This window comes from Cervus canadensis, chromosome 9 (genome assembly GCF_019320065.1).
Source record: "Cervus canadensis isolate Bull #8, Minnesota chromosome 9, ASM1932006v1, whole genome shotgun sequence".
Lineage (NCBI taxonomy): Eukaryota > Metazoa > Chordata > Mammalia > Artiodactyla > Cervidae > Cervus > Cervus canadensis.
Window position 1 is genome coordinate 42472427 of NC_057394.1, and position 15990 is coordinate 42488416.

General features: G+C 33.8%; 1 protein-coding gene across 2 annotated transcripts in view; it reads left to right on the plus strand.

Moving 5' to 3' along the window:
- Positions 1-15990, plus strand: part of KLHL1 (kelch like family member 1) — a 476190-nt gene that overhangs the window by 196136 nt on the left and 264064 nt on the right. For both annotated transcript variants that reach the window (XM_043478165.1, XM_043478166.1), the window contains one exon: positions 4653-4789. In XM_043478165.1, the coding sequence (XP_043334100.1) occupies positions 4653-4789 (137 nt within the window). The remainder of the gene's footprint in view (positions 1-4652; positions 4790-15990) is intronic.

Sequence of the window (15990 nt, forward strand, 5' to 3'; positions counted from 1 at the left end):
TTCAGTATCTTTATCCTTCTTTAGAACAAAATTGAGTCATTTTTACTTTCACACATATATTCTTTGGGCTTCCCTGATAGGTCAGTTGGTAAAGAATCCACCTACAGTGCAGGAGACCCCAGTTTGATTCTTGGGTTGGGAAGATCAACTGGAGAAGGGACAGGCTACCCACTCCAGTATTCTTGGCCTTCCCTGTGGCTCAGCTGATTAAGAATCTACCTGCAGTGTGGGAGACCTGGGTTCGATCCCTGGGTTGGGGAGATCCCCTGGAGAAGGGAAAGGCTGCCCACCCCAGTATTCTGGCCTGGTGAATTACATGAATTGTACAGTCCATGGGGTCACAAAGAGTCAGACACAACTGAGTGACTTTCACTTTCACTTTCATATATTCTTTAAAATGATTCTTGACTGAGCAAGCAGAAAGTAAGAAATAGGAGTAAGAAAAATTATGCTGTTGCAAGAAGGTTCTTGCAATGTTCATGAAGCATTAGGTTGGTACAAAAGGAAATGCAAGGAATGCTAAATCAATATAACTAGGCTTAAACGCATCTTTATTGATCAAAATAGGAACCATTACAATCAATACATTTTTGCCAATTAGAAATGTTTGTTTAATCCTGTAGGGTAAAAATCCATGCCTCAGGATTCCACAGACTCTTGGAAAGTATTTTCTGCCTCCTGCTGATTGTGGAAGCATTTTTCGTGCAAAAAGTTGTCCAGATGCTTGCAGAAATGGTAGTTGATTGGTGAGAGAGGTCAGATGAATATGGCTGATGAGGGGCAAAACTTCGTAGCTCAATTTCTTCAACTTTAATGCTTGGTTGTGTGACATGTAGTCAGGCATTGTTATGAAGAAGAATTGGGCCCTCTCTGTTAACCAATGCCGGCTCTAGGCATTGCAGTTTTCAGTGCATCTCATCAATTCGTTAAGCATACTTCTCAGATGTAATAGTTTCACTAGGATTCAGAAAGCTGTAGGGGATCAGACCAGCAGCAAACAGTGACCATGACTTTTTTTTTTTTTTTTTGGTGCAAGTTTGACTTTGGGAAGTGCTTTGGAGCTTCTTATTAGTCTAACCAGGGAATCCCAAGTGGCTCAAATGTTAAAGAATCTGCCTGTAGTGCAGGAGAACTGTGTTCAGTCCCTGGGTAGGGAAGATTCCCTGAGAAGGGAATGACTCCCCACTGCAGTGTTCTTGCCTGGATAATTCTATGGGCAGAGGAGCCTGGCAGGTTATAGTCTGTGGGATTGCAAAGAGTAGGACTCAAGTGAACAGCTAACACTTTCACTCAGTCCAATCGCTGAGCTGGTTGTCATAATATAATTAACTTTTCAACTCACGTCACAATCCAATCAAGAAATCATCATTGTTATTGCACAGAATAAGAGAAAACAGCATTTCGAAGCAAAGTTTTGTTTTTTTTTTTTTTCCTTTGGATCAACTCATAAGGCACCCTCTAATCAAGCTTTTTCACCTTCCCAATTTGCTTCAAATGTCAAATAACCATAGAATGATCGATGTTGAGTTCTTTGGCAACTTCTCATGTAGTTGTAAGAGGATCAGTCTTGATGATGGCTCCCAACTGATCACTGTCAACTTCTAGTGACCAGCCACTAAACTTCTCATTGTCAAGGCTCTCAACTCCTTTGCAAAACTTCTTGAACCACCACTGCACTGTATGTTCAATAGTAGTTCCTGGGCCAAACGCATTATTGATGTTGCAAGCTGCCTCTACTGCTTTATGAGCCATATTGAACTTAAAAAAAAAAAAGTCTGGAATTTGCTTTTTGTCTGACATCATTTCCATATTCTGAAATAAATATAAAATAAAAAACAAGTAATAAGTCATTAGCAAAAATAATAATAATAATAAAGTGAGAGATATACATTAAAATGATGTATAACATAACCACATTTATTTAAGCATGTATTTCAGTGTCAAACAGCAAAGTTCAACAATGCAAAACCACAATTACTTTTGCACCAACCTAACAGGGCAATTTTACCTGACAGTAGACTATTACTAGTTAAAAATTAGTGTGTAATCTCTAAACAGAGTCAGCAAACCTAAGTGCAGAGGCCACATCTGACATGTAGGTAGGTTTTGTATGGACCATGAGCTAAAATTCATTTTCACATTTTCCACTGATTGAATTTTCTTGTGGGCAACTGAGATGCTAAATTCCGTTTGACTCTTGTGTGATTCCAAGGACTGTAGCCCACTGGGCTCCTCTGTTCATGGAATTTTCCAGGCAAAAACCTCATGTAGGTTGCCATTTCCTTCTCCAGCGTATCTTCCCAACTCAAGGACTGAATCTGTGTCTCCTGCATTGGCAGGTGGATTCTTACCACTGAGTCACCAGGGAAGCCCTAGAGAATGTAGGCATGATTCTTAATACCTAAACTACTTTGTAACTGACTCTTTGTAGAGAAAGTTCTGACCCCTATTTAAAAACAACCACTTAAAAAAAAATCACATATGCATGCAAGAAAAAAGAGGCAGTTAAAATATAAATGAATGAGATGAAATAGAAGACACTAATAAATAAGTATATAAACCAAAAAGACCAAATGGAGCAAATTGAAAGCAAATATAGTTGAGTAGAAAGGTAGAATTAAACCTGAATATCATTCTTTAACAATAAACATTAGTAAATTTTAGAAACTGGATGTGTGCTTAGTCTCTCAGTCGTGTCCGACTCTGCGACCCCACGGACTGTAGCCTGCCAGCCTCCTCTGTCCATGGGATTCTCCAGGCAAGAATGCTAAAGTTGGTTGCCATTTCCTTGTCCAGGAGATCATCACAACCCATGGATCAAACTCAGGTCTTCCACATTGCAAGCCGATTTTTTTTACCATCTAAGCCACCAGGGAAGCTCAAGAATACTGGATGGGAATCCTATCTCTTCTCCAGGGCATCTTCTCGAGCCAGGGATTGAATCATGGTTTCCTGCATTACAGATGGATTCTTTATCAGTTGAGCTACCAGGGAAGCCCCAAGGAGCTGGGGATAAAATGGGCTAATTCTTGAGAAATGGAAACCTTAATGAAGAAAAAAAGTATATAAAAAAGGCTTGTAGCTAGTTTAATCACTGAAATTGGACTAATATGTCACCTTTTCCCAAAATAGGTCAACAAAGATTTTATTCAAGTAAGCTCTGGAACATTTTAAAAGAAAAATTATTTACGTTCTTCCATAAGTTGCTATACATAATTTAGAAGATTTTAAGTTGCCAATTCATTTTACAAGGCTAGTATAATCTTTATTGAAAAGTCAAATAGGGAAAAACAAGAAAAGAAAATAGCAGGTTCTTTTCTCGTGACTTTAGATAGAAAAATCCTAATGATAATTTTGATTCAGGAAAAAAAATACATTTTATGAATTTTAACATCTACATATTATAAATCTGTTTGGCAGAGCTAAAAATTAAAGGGGTTTTCCTTACTTGGTAAAGCTCATACGATAAAAATTTAGCAAGCATCCTACAGAAAGAGTCTAGATATGACTTGTTTAAGATAGAAAGTAACCCAAATTTTCTCTCCCAACATGGCTATTGTTTAACACAGCATTGAGGTCTTATATGAACCTGAAAGAAAGGCATAGTGAATGGAGTTATGGAGGATGGACAGAAAGTGGTCAAAACAATATTCTTAGCAGATGATTTAATCATCTACCTAGGAGACAAAGCAGTTAAATCAGAAAGACTATTAAGCTAATTCAGCAAATATGCCAGATAAGAGATAGATCCATGAAAGTTTCAACTAATGAATGCAACATCAACAAAAATCACCAAAAAGGTAACTTTTTAAAGTTATTATTCATAATACTAACAAAACTCTAAATAATGTAATAATCAAAAAATAATACACAGGATAATTTTAGAAAAAAAATTTGAATAAAAAGCAGACAAGATATTCTGAATACATGGAGAGATATCTTATAGTTTTGTATTGGATTACTTTAGTAACAAATATATGAACTATCCCCAATTAAATCAGAAATTCAATGCATTTTAATTAAAATTCCATTTAAGTTATTTGAAGAGCTTGCATTAAATTTCATATGAAGAATAAAACTCCACTAATAGTTAAGTGAAAGTAAAAATAAAAAGGGAGGATTTGTTTCACTGCTTAATAAGACTATTTAGAATCATAACTTTTTTTCTAAAATGTATTGGCACGAGGACAGGAAAATAAGAAAAAAAATAGTCAGTGACAGATCACAGTACATTCAGGGCTCAAATTTGAAATATAGTTGGCACCATTAATTCACTGGGACAAATAAAATTCTTTAGCAGTTTTATGCAACATGGATGAGTATGTAGAGAAAAATAAAATTGGAATCCTATCCAAAAGGATGAATGACTTAAATTTGAAAGAAAAAAATATATTAAAAAATATAGAAGAAAATGTAAGACAATACTCTGTGACCAAAGGTTGGAGCAGAATTTTCTAAATCAGTTTTTTAAAGTACACTTTATAAGGCAATAACTAGATAGATAGATAGATAGATAGATGCATACATATGTATATAAATATATATATATAATGGATGGATGATAGGTGGATGGATGGATGGATAGACGGTGTCCTTCATTGCATTCTTGTTGATACATTCATGGCCTAAATAAGATCCTGTGACTCTTTCAGGCTTGTTCTGAGCTCAGTCTCTGACTATTTTGCTGCCATGTTTACAAGTGATGTTTGTGAAGCCAAGCAAGAGGAGATCAAGATGGAAGGCATAGACCCCAATGCCCTCTGGGACCTTGTCCAGTTTGCATATACAGGTACAGTAAAAGGGTTATAATTTTATAATTTATTGAAATTATTTTTATTTTAAAATTTATTAACATAATTTTATGTTAATATCTTGTGAATTTTAGAATTTTAATATATGCTTTAAAGCTAAAAAGGAAAACTGCTTAGCTTGTATCAGTCTTTTTTTTTCAGTTGAGACACTAACAGAGAAAAATCAGACCACATTTTCCTTTGTCAATGAAATCACCAATGTAAATTATATATAAATACTCTACTCTCTTCCAAAAATAATTTAAACTGGTTTATAATAATAGTCAATGGAATGAGTTTGGAAGACAAGAAAGAGATTATTAATTATTAAATATGAGTTTGATTATGTTCAAACAGAGCATTAGGAAGAAAAACTATAATTTTCTTTCTTTTAGGAAATGATGGGTTCAAATTATTATTTTATCCTTGTAACATGTTTATTTCAATATTAAAACCTTCATAGACAATTTAATGTGGACTTGACAAACAGCTTAAAAAGGAAAACTAAGGCAGTTAAAATTGTTAAAATGGCTAATTTTTTAAGCATTTTTTTTCTTTTTTCTGATCTATTATGTTCTTTTGTTGGCCTTTGCACCATATTATATTTAGCACAAATAATTTTGCCAATTTAGCAAATAAATGTTGAATGCTACTCAATGTACAAGTATTAGCTGTGTCTCTGGAGAATAAACTAATGAATAAACCATGTCTTTGCCCTCCAGAAGCTCACAGTCCAAGTGGAGATAAAAAGTTAGGCAAGGGATAAATATGATAGAATTCCAGATGTTAAGAGGAAATTAGAGGGCATAAAACCTATTCAGAGCATTATATGACTCACATTTGTTTAAAACATTTTAATAACTTTCAAGGTTAGTAAGAGAAGGGGACACATTATACTAAAATCTTGTGATAGAAGCAAAGGCAAATAGTATGGATTGGTGTAATATTTTAGAGGTGACAAGTAGTTCCTTTTGCCCTAACTCTTGATCACAGTGTGAAGTGAAGAAAGAAAGAGAAGTTAGAGCCTGATTACTAAAGCAGCAAGATCCTAATTTAAGGAGCTGTGTTTTTTGCAGTACTTCTGGTTACAGGGAAATGAGAGATGGCATTGTGAAGATCAGAGTTTCCTGGTGGCTCAGTGGCAAAGAATTCACCAACAATATGAATTTGATCTCTGGGTCAGGAAAATCCCCAGAGAAGGAAATGGCAACCCACTCCAGTATTACCTGGGAAATCCCATGGACAGAAGAGCCTGACAGGCTACAATCCATGGTGCTGCAAAAGAGTCACACATGATTTAGTGAATAAACCACTACATTGTGAAGATTAGCCGCTAGAACCAGGCGCTATGGAACTAGTAGGAATCTGTTCTCTTGGAGGATTTAGCTTCTCACAGAGAGAAGTTTACTACATTAATGTTATACTTACTCAGTAAAATAGACCTCTTTGGAAAGAAAAATACACATGTTCTAGGTACTTGAATCTCAAGCCAGAAATGTGATGGAAAGACTTAAACATTTTCCAGCCTGAGTAACTTTTAAATTACATTTTGTCAAAGCAAATATTGCAGTGGACAAAGTTAATCAGGTAAGCACGTCTGTTTTCAAGGCTGTTGCAACAGGGGAGTGAGATCAGAATTCAGTCTTAATTTTGCTGAAACAAAGGGTTAGGGGAGTATTTTTAAGTGCTGGAGTAAAAGAGAACATAGGCCATTGTTTATTGGCTTTACCTAGAGGAAAAAATAAACTTTCTCCTCTTTGTGACAGAAGGTAGTTTCACAACTTGAAGCAAGGTGCCCACTCAAGTTCTACTCTTTCCATTCCACAAAAATAGAGATATACAAGTGCTATTTCCCTTGATGTTGGCTTTTCAAAGAGATGGCTTTCAGGTCCTTGAGAAAAATCTTCCTGTTGTATAACTGGCAAGAAGCCAGTTTTCTTTCTTTTTAATAATTTGCATCTCAAAGAGGTAGAGGAAGATTTATAATTACAAGTTTTCTAAAGCAAATGCTCCAAGAAAAGGGAGATCAAAGGCCTCGAGTCAAGAAGTAGCCTGTCTAAATTTTAGTGAAGTTGAGGGGACTTTAAGACCATCTTGTTTGATTTCAAATTGCAAGCAGCTTGATATAATGATATGAAAGATTGCTGACTTTCCAAACAAGAGATAAATAACATAATCACACTACTGTTTCCTAGAAAGAGAAGAACCATGAAGCTAGCATTTTAGGAATCCTTCTAGGAACATAAAGACATAGATCCAACACTTAAAGGCTCTGTGGCTTCTTGGCAGCCTTGCATTCCTTGAGCAAAAAACTAGGTCAAAAGACACTTATCACTGTGCAACAGAAAGTTGGAAGGTGTTTCAAAGCTTCCTGCTGAATGCTATGACCCAGATTTGACTCTGCTTTGTAGAGGGCAGACCAGATACAAAGCTGCCTTTTGGTTACCTCTGCCACTCTGGCCTTTGCTCATATTAATATATCCATACCTACCTCATGGTTGATAAATTTCCAGTTGTTATAGAAATGTGCTAGATGAGTAAATGATTTGCATCATAATATTGCACAATATTGGGGGTTAGCCATAATAGAAAGTATGTACCTTTTTTTAAATATATATACAGTGTAAGAAATTATAACAACAGTAGAGATCAAGTAAGCAGTGATACAGAAAAGAAAGACTAAGAGGTATTTCTGTATGTGTCTATTTAGCTAGCCAACTAGCTGATCTCTAAGGCTTTCCTTTGTAGAAGGCTAAAAATAAACACATCTCAGAAAAGGAGAAAGAATGAATAAGTAGTGAGATCCTTAAAGGGTCATCTGATTGGTAATAGTTTCTTGAATTCTGAAGTTTGGGTAGCCTCAGAGAAACTAAGGAGGTTCAACAGTCACAAGAATTGATAGTTAACTATTAGCTGTCTAATTCTGCATCCAGTAGAGATGGGTAAGAGTACTTTAAAATGATTTAAACAGATAAAATTTCCTTGAGGTCTGGAGAGTCTTTTAGGTTTGAAAGAACCCTGTATAGCTATTTTTATAATCTCATTAAAAATTTAAGAGTGAATAGGTAAACTTCTTTGGAAGAGTTAACTGAGATAAGCTTCAATGATTATAGAGTTCAATAATTTTTGACTTGAACAAAGAGGAGACATTCTTTAAATAATTCATGTGGTAAAATTTGTAAGAAGTAGGAGACATTCTCTCTATTTACCTTTCTTTTTTCCTACTCCATCAAATTATAATGAGAAGGAATGGGATCAGGAATGTGGTAGTGTTTCATTAAGAACCAAAGCAAAAATTTAGAGATTATTTTTTCCCCTAGTGATTGGAAAGAGTAACCTGGATAAATAAATGACTGCTGGATAATAGCTCAAATGAAATTAAAATTTATTCTAAAGGAAAAACATATAATAATATAAAGGTTAATACTAGCAATATGTAAGATAGATTAAAGAAGCCAATAAGGTCTTTGTGTTGACAACATTAAAGAAAATGCTCTTGAAAATATGAAGGGTAAAGATATAAAAATAACAACTAATTATTTCAGTGTCAAAACTAGCTACTTAAAATACAAGTCACTATAAGGTCTTTTTTTTTTTTTTTTTTACATCTATAATAGTTCAGGAATAAAAAGGAAATGAAATTTATACCGATGTTAGAAATAATTGTATATCTAACAAGAGAGTTCCTATTGCCTTTCTAAATTCTTGATCAAATTTGATTTCTTCTTTTTAAAACTTTCTATTGAATTTTATTCATTTTTTTTAAATTAGGAAATATGAGTATGACCTTAGTCATGTTTACAGAACAAAAGACTATTTAGTAATTGTGTATGTTATAAATGCCCTTAAAGCAGTGTCTTAAGTTTAAAATTTGAATATTAAATGCAGAAAGTATGTAATTCTTCAAGCTAATGATATATAAGTTTTTCAAAATCAAACAATAACTTGGTTAAAATTATTTGAGCACTTGTTGTCTGAAGATGGTCACACTAGGTAATGAAACATAATTTGAAACACTAAAATGACATAAACCTTTAAACAAGTTTGGTAATTCATAGATTTATTGGAGTAAAGCAGCTCTTTACTTTTGTTCTTGAAACTGGTAAGATCTATGTATCACCATCCACTTACTGGCATTCTCAGTTGTATAGCATCAGATGAACTTGAGAAAAAATTTTTTAAACATGTTCCCTCATGTAATGGAGCTTTTATTCTATAATTGTACTCATCTAGAAAAGAGATCTGGGGTATTATTTGTTTAATCTACAGTAAAGCCTATGATTTGGGATAATGAAGTCAGGGCTGTTCTGAAACTATTGTATAGAATGTCTTCCAAAGGATGGGATCAGAGAAGAAAACTTATGTTTACATTTTCTCATTATCCTACTTTCATATTATTTAGAAACGTAGAGATCTAGAGAACTTCAGAAATTCTTTCTTGAGTGTTAGGAATTTCACTAATTAATATTTTTCTATAGATAAGAATGTGATACAAAGCAGAGGCATGAAAACAATTTTTTTGAGGATTACATGTTTGCTATCTTAAGCACTGACAAAATCATCATAACATAGATCAGAAATTTGTTGGTCTCTTTTGAATTAATATTAAGGGATTCATGCATGCATGATAAGTCACTTCAGTTGTGTCCAACTCTGCCAATCCATTGACTGTAGCCTGCTAGGCTCCTCTGTCCAAGGAATTTTCCATGCAAAAATACTGGAGTGGATTGCCATGCCCTCCTCCAGGGAATCTTCCCGATCCAGGGATCAGAACCCAAGTCTCTTATGTGTCTTGCATTAGCAGGAGACTTCTTCACCACTAGCATCACCTGGGAAGCTCAATATTAAGGGACAGCTTTTTTATTTTTTTCCATTTATAGACTCTGAATTTATTACTGCAACCCAGTTAGTGAGCTAAAGTAACTTGACAAAATCCATAGTCAGCTGTTGAATATACTGCTAGAGTAAAATGTCAGAGCACAAATTGAATGGTATTATCTCTACTGAACCAATATCCTTTTGTAGTTAGTCAGCGACTCTCTTGCCCTCACAATAGTTTAGGTAGCTTAAATCCACTCCCATGTTACTAGACAAAGGCTCACTGCAGGCTCGAGTCCTGCTCCCTCCCAACCCAGTGGTGTTTCCTGCAGGAACCCCTGATGCCTGACCGCTTCAGCACATGAATGCCTGACAGTTCTTGCCTTGGGAATAACTGAATGCCGCTGAAGTTTTGCTATAAAGCCCACTATGTGCCGTGCCCTGTGATGGGCTCTGGAAGACAATATGCTGAATTAAACACATTCTCTACCTTTTAAGGGTCTTTCCAATTTTGAGTTTCAAATAGCTAATTTTTGCTATAAACATACTTTTTGATATACACAGCATAGTGTTTCCTCATTAGAGAATGGTGTAAAGCAAATTTTGAAGGCTACTATACTGATTGTGTGAATATCAATTTTAGCCAAAAATAGATGATCACACTGTGAAAATGAAAGAGGAAATTTAATATATTTGAAAAGGATGCTTTGGGATTCACTGTAGTTTAAAGTTGCCGTCAGACTGATAGAAATATCCTTCCAGTTCATCTCTTACAAAGTCCTTATTATCCTGACATACTTGAAAATATACTGTGTTCATTGATGCATAAGAAAATAAAGTTTGAACAAATATAGGTGATGGGATTGCAGGGTTGCTAACAAAGTGTCAGGTCCTGTAGAGAATTGATAAGGACAAGGTTTAAATAAAGGAAACTGTCCATCTAGCAGTGGTATTAAAAAGAGAGGTAGAAAATTAAACTGCCAAATGGCAAAATTTTAATCATACTGAAGAGTTAACTTCCTTAAAAGACAACAACACAAAAAGATTTGTGTGCCATTGAAGTTAATTAAAGTCTTAGTACAAGCTAAGGAATGGTAAGATAGCTTCTGCATAGTGCCAAACATTTGAATAAAATACCATGAACAGTATGAAAATACACAAACACAGGAGCTAACAAGTTTAATGTTCTGCCTTAATATTAAAAGATATACATCAATATACACAGCCTGGGCAGAATATTCTAAATTCACTTCAGAATTTTTATGGTAATTAAAAGCAAATTGTTGTCTTATTTTTATTACTGGTTTAATTCAAGTCGTATGAATATGCAAACACAATATTAATTTTAAACTTATGGCTTTTGCTCAATGAGAAAATTATCTTCTCAATTTAAGAAATTGAGCCTTAAAAGACTGGTTTTATATATTACTATTACCAATTAATTAAAATATTGAGAATAATTATCATAGGATGTTGAAATAGCCTATACAAATCAGTAAGAAAAAAAAGTAAAAATAGCAAAATAAATCAGTTGTGTATTGCCATCATACTCCTACCTTTTCACTATTTTTTCAGGAAATTTTGTTTGTGTGTGTGTGTGTGCACACCTGTGCATTCCTGCAACACTAAATAATACAAAATTAATTGGGGGAATATTATTGTATCAAATAGATAATTTTAAATGATGTATAGTTTATAAATATCATGTAATTTTGGTTGTTATTATTGAAATGCACTTTTACTTTATGCCATGGGATTCCATAAACAGACTAAAAATGAAAAGGGAATATGAAATTTATTTACCAGCTAGACAGGAAAGGTTTTGTCTCTTCTGCATGGTAACTCACATTTAATTTCTGAGTTTCCAAATAGGGGAAATCTCTCAGGTCTCATCTTATAATCAGCTTTGTGTTTCTTTAAAAATACCTGTTTTGATTTTTACTGTTGTTCTCAATCTTATAATTCTCTACATTTTCCTCTTCTTTGGATATTGGGAAGGTATGAACTGAATCATAAGCCACTATACCAACTGGATAATGTCCATGCTGTGTTTCTTATACCATTAACATTATATTTGGTTAAATTTTCTCAGAATTCTTTTACCTTCACTCTAATGCCCAAATATTTGTATACTTGATTCTGTTGTATTTGAAGGGCAGTGACTCCATACAGTGTAATATGTTGAATTTAATATCAGAAATAACTGAGCTTGTCTTTACCTAGGACCATTTCAACCAGGATTCATCATGATGTGGGCAATCCAATGTTCATTCAGATTGTTGGGCATTTATTCTAATTAACACTACCCATTGCTTACTTCCCCTTAAAAATTTAGATTATAGCCTTTGGTCTCCCCCATTGTACAGTTAAGGATATTAGTCAAATTACTTAACTTCATAGAGTCTTAAAATAACTCAACTATAAGAAGGGGAAAATGATGATGTCTGAGAGGATTTTTTTAAGAAACAAATGACCTAATAAAATTAAATAGGTTTATCATAACACTTAGCATATTGCAAGCACTCAATTATGATGAATGTTCATGATAAGTTTTTTCAAATGTTTTATAAGTTTTTATAAGTTTTTTCAAATCTTTTGCATAATCTGTCATTAAAAAAGAATACAAAGGCTGAGAACTGGGGAGGGAATAATCACTTTATCATCAAACATTTATAACTTTTGAATCCAATTTATTATATGCTTCATATACAATATGATTTATATTTAATATATACTATTTTGTGTACATTTTTAGTGCTACATGTTTTATTTAACCCACTGACTTGCAATTTTGCTACCTTATATATTTGAGGTGTATTTTTATCATATATTACATTCATTATCTTATCTGATCCACACAGCAGCATTCTGAGATGGATAATTAATCAAATTTTACTGTCAGATTCAGAAATATAAACACCATAATCCAGAGCTCAACAAAACAGCACAGATGTAAAACCACAATCTAGTTTTCCCAATGACATTTCATACTTTTTTTTTTTTTACCAGATCTAAAGTAACTGAACACTATGTCTGATTAATATGAGAGGGAATGTTGTTTATACGTACTTATGTAATTTCCACATAGTGTGAAAAATGTGAACTTCCATTGACCTAGCATCAACTGGCATAATATACAAATTTTTTTTTTTTGAGAAGGGTTATTGACATGTACATACTGCCATATTTAAAATGGATAGCCAACAAAGACTTACTTTATAGCACAGGGAACTCAATATTATAGAACAACCTAAATAGGAAAATAATTTGAAAAAGAATAGATACATATACAGGTATAACTGAATCACTTAGCTGTATACCTGAAACTAATACATGTTTTAATAAGTATGTATATGCTTTATAAGCATGTAGATTACATATTTGAGAAAGCATGTAGATGCCACTCCAATGAGAAACTGTGATTGTTTATTTAGCACTATTTAAAATATCCTAAGGCTTGGACGGGATAGGCTAAGACTTAACTTTCAGAATTTTGTAATTTTAGGTATAACTTTGTTTTATTATTTTATCTAAATAAGAAGAATTATTTTAAAAATACTGCTTGTTTAATATTTACTATTTTAGGATGTTTCATATACATCTTAATCTCATGATATTCATGTTAGTCTCATGAATATCATGTCTCATGATATTCAGGTTTATTTTGCAATTGGGAAAACTGTAACACCAACTTCATATGTTTCTAAATAATACGTATCTTTTAAAATATTCCTTTAGTTGAATTTTGACTATGGCTCAATACCTTGCATTTCAAATTTGATTGTAGACTGCATCTAAAAACAACCAAACACAATTAAAAACAATAAAGGAACAAAAACAAGGAAACAGAACAACTCCAACCACTGCACTCTTCTTCAAATTTTCATAAATTACAATTGCGTATGGTTCACCATCTTTATGATGAGTTACTTCCTTTTCATGCTTGAAAAAAGAAATTTATAATGAGAACGCTTAAGCACCTTAATTTTAAATGCTTTGTATTGTTCAGATAAAAGATGGTAAGGGCTTCCCATAAGAAAAACAAGTTTCAGCCGTAAAGTAGATCGCCTGCTCAAGATATCCCCAAGGAGCATCTTATCTCTGACCCTGAGACTGTGTGCTTAAACTCTCTTCTCAGGCACTTTGTTGTACCTCTGAGCTCCCTTTGCATTCCTCAACCAGAGAAAACACTATCCAGATGGTGTTCATGTGAATCTGATGTCTGATGCATGTCCCAACTCCATCTTTTCTTCTTTGGAGAAATGTTAATGCAGAATAGGAAAAAAAAAAAAATTACTAAAAAAAATGTAGACTTTGTGCATGGATGTTAAGTTACTTCAGCTGTATCCAACTCTCTGCAACCTGATGGACTGTAGCCCACCAGGCTCATCTGTCCATGGGATACTCCAAAAGATCACTTTACATTTACTTAATATGTAACATTTTTATTCTTTATGCATTCATGTCCATGAAGTATAGCAATACTTTGAAATATATGTCATTAATTATTATAAGTTTTTCTGGGCAATGTAGTCTATGATAGGTGGACATTTTTTATACAATATGATTTTTTGAATTTTGGGGCAGATTATTTTATTTACTAAATTAAATTAAACATATTTAAATCTGAAGTACAAACATTGCTTCTTATACTTATTTAATTTACATTTTCTATTTCACAAAATGACTTCAAACTAAAATAGTTAAATGAGACCATCTGTATGTCTTCTTTGGAGAAATGTCTACTTAAATCTTCTGCACGTTTTTTGATTAGGTTGTATTAGCTGCATGAGCTGTATGTAAGTTTTTTGATTAGGTTGATTAGCTGCATGAACTGTATGAATATTTTAGAGATTAACCCCTTGCTCATTGCTTTGTTTGCAATTTTGTTTGTTTGTTTGTTTTCCCCCATTGAGGGTTGTTCTGTTTTGTTTATGATTTTCTTTGCTGTGGGAAAACTTTTACATTTCATTAGATCCCATTTGTTTATTTTTGTTTATATGTATATATATTTTGTTTATATATATGTTTGTTTTTGTTTATATATTGTTTCTGTGATTTATGTCAAAGAATGTTCTGTCTATTTTCCTCTAAGAATTTTATAGCGGTAGGCCTTATATTTATGTTTTTAATTCATTTTGAGTTTATTTTTGTGTATGATGCTAGGGAGTGTTCTAATTTCACTTGTAAGCATGTCAGTGCCAAATTTCCCAGCTCCATTTATTAAAGAGCTTTGTCCTATCTCCATTGTATGTTTTTGTCTCCTTTGTCATAGATTAGGTGACCATAGATGTGTGGGATAATCTTTGGACTTTCTATCCTGTTCCATTGGTCAATAGCTCTGTTTTTGTTCCAGTACCATGCTGATTTGATTACTGTAGCATTGTAGTGTAGTCTGAAGTCAGGGAGCCTGATTCCTCTAGCTCCATTTTTCTTTCTCAAGATTGCCTTGTCTAATTGGACTCTTCTGTGTTTTCATACAAATTGCACAACTCTTTGCCCTAATTCTGTGAAAAATGCTGTTGGTGATGTGATAGAGATTGTACTGAGTCTTTATATTGCCTTGGGTAGTATAGTCACTTTAAAAAAAAAGACATTTGTTGTTCAGTCGCTAAGCTGTGTCTGACTCTTTGTGGCCCTATGGACTGCATCATGTTGGGTTCTCTGTCATCCCACTGTCTACTGGAGTTTGCTAAAATTCATGTCCATTGCATCAGTGATGTCATCCAATTATGCCAACCTCTATTGCCCTCTTCCCCTCCTGTCTTCAGTCTTTCCCAGCATCATGGTCTTTTCCAATGAGTTCACATCAAGTGACCAAAGTATTGGAGCTTCAGCTTCAGCATCAGTGGTTACAATGAATATTCCATGTTGATTTATTTTAGGATTTACTGGTTTGATTTCCTTGCTGTCCAAAGGACTCTCAAGAGTCTTCTCCAACACCACAGTTAAAAAGTATTAACTTTTGGTGTTCAACCTTCTTTATGGTCCAACTTTTACATCTGTACATGACTACTGGAAAAGCTATAGCTTTGACTGTACAGACCTTTGTCGGCAAAACAGTGTCTCTGTTTTTTTAATATTCTGTCTAGGTTTGCCATAGCTTTACTTCAAGGAAGTGAGCATCTTTTAATTTCATGGCTGCAGTCACTATCCACAGTGATTTTGGAGTCCAGGAAAATAAAGTCAGTCACTGTTTCCATTGTTTCCCCATCTATTTGCCATGACGTAATGGGACCAGATGCTATGATCTTAGTCTTTTGAATGTTGAGTTTTAAGCCAGCTTTTTCACCCTCCTCTTTCACCTTCATCAAAAGGCTCTTGAGTTCACTTTCTACCATAAAGGTGGTATCATCTGCATTTCTGAGGTTAAGAAGACATA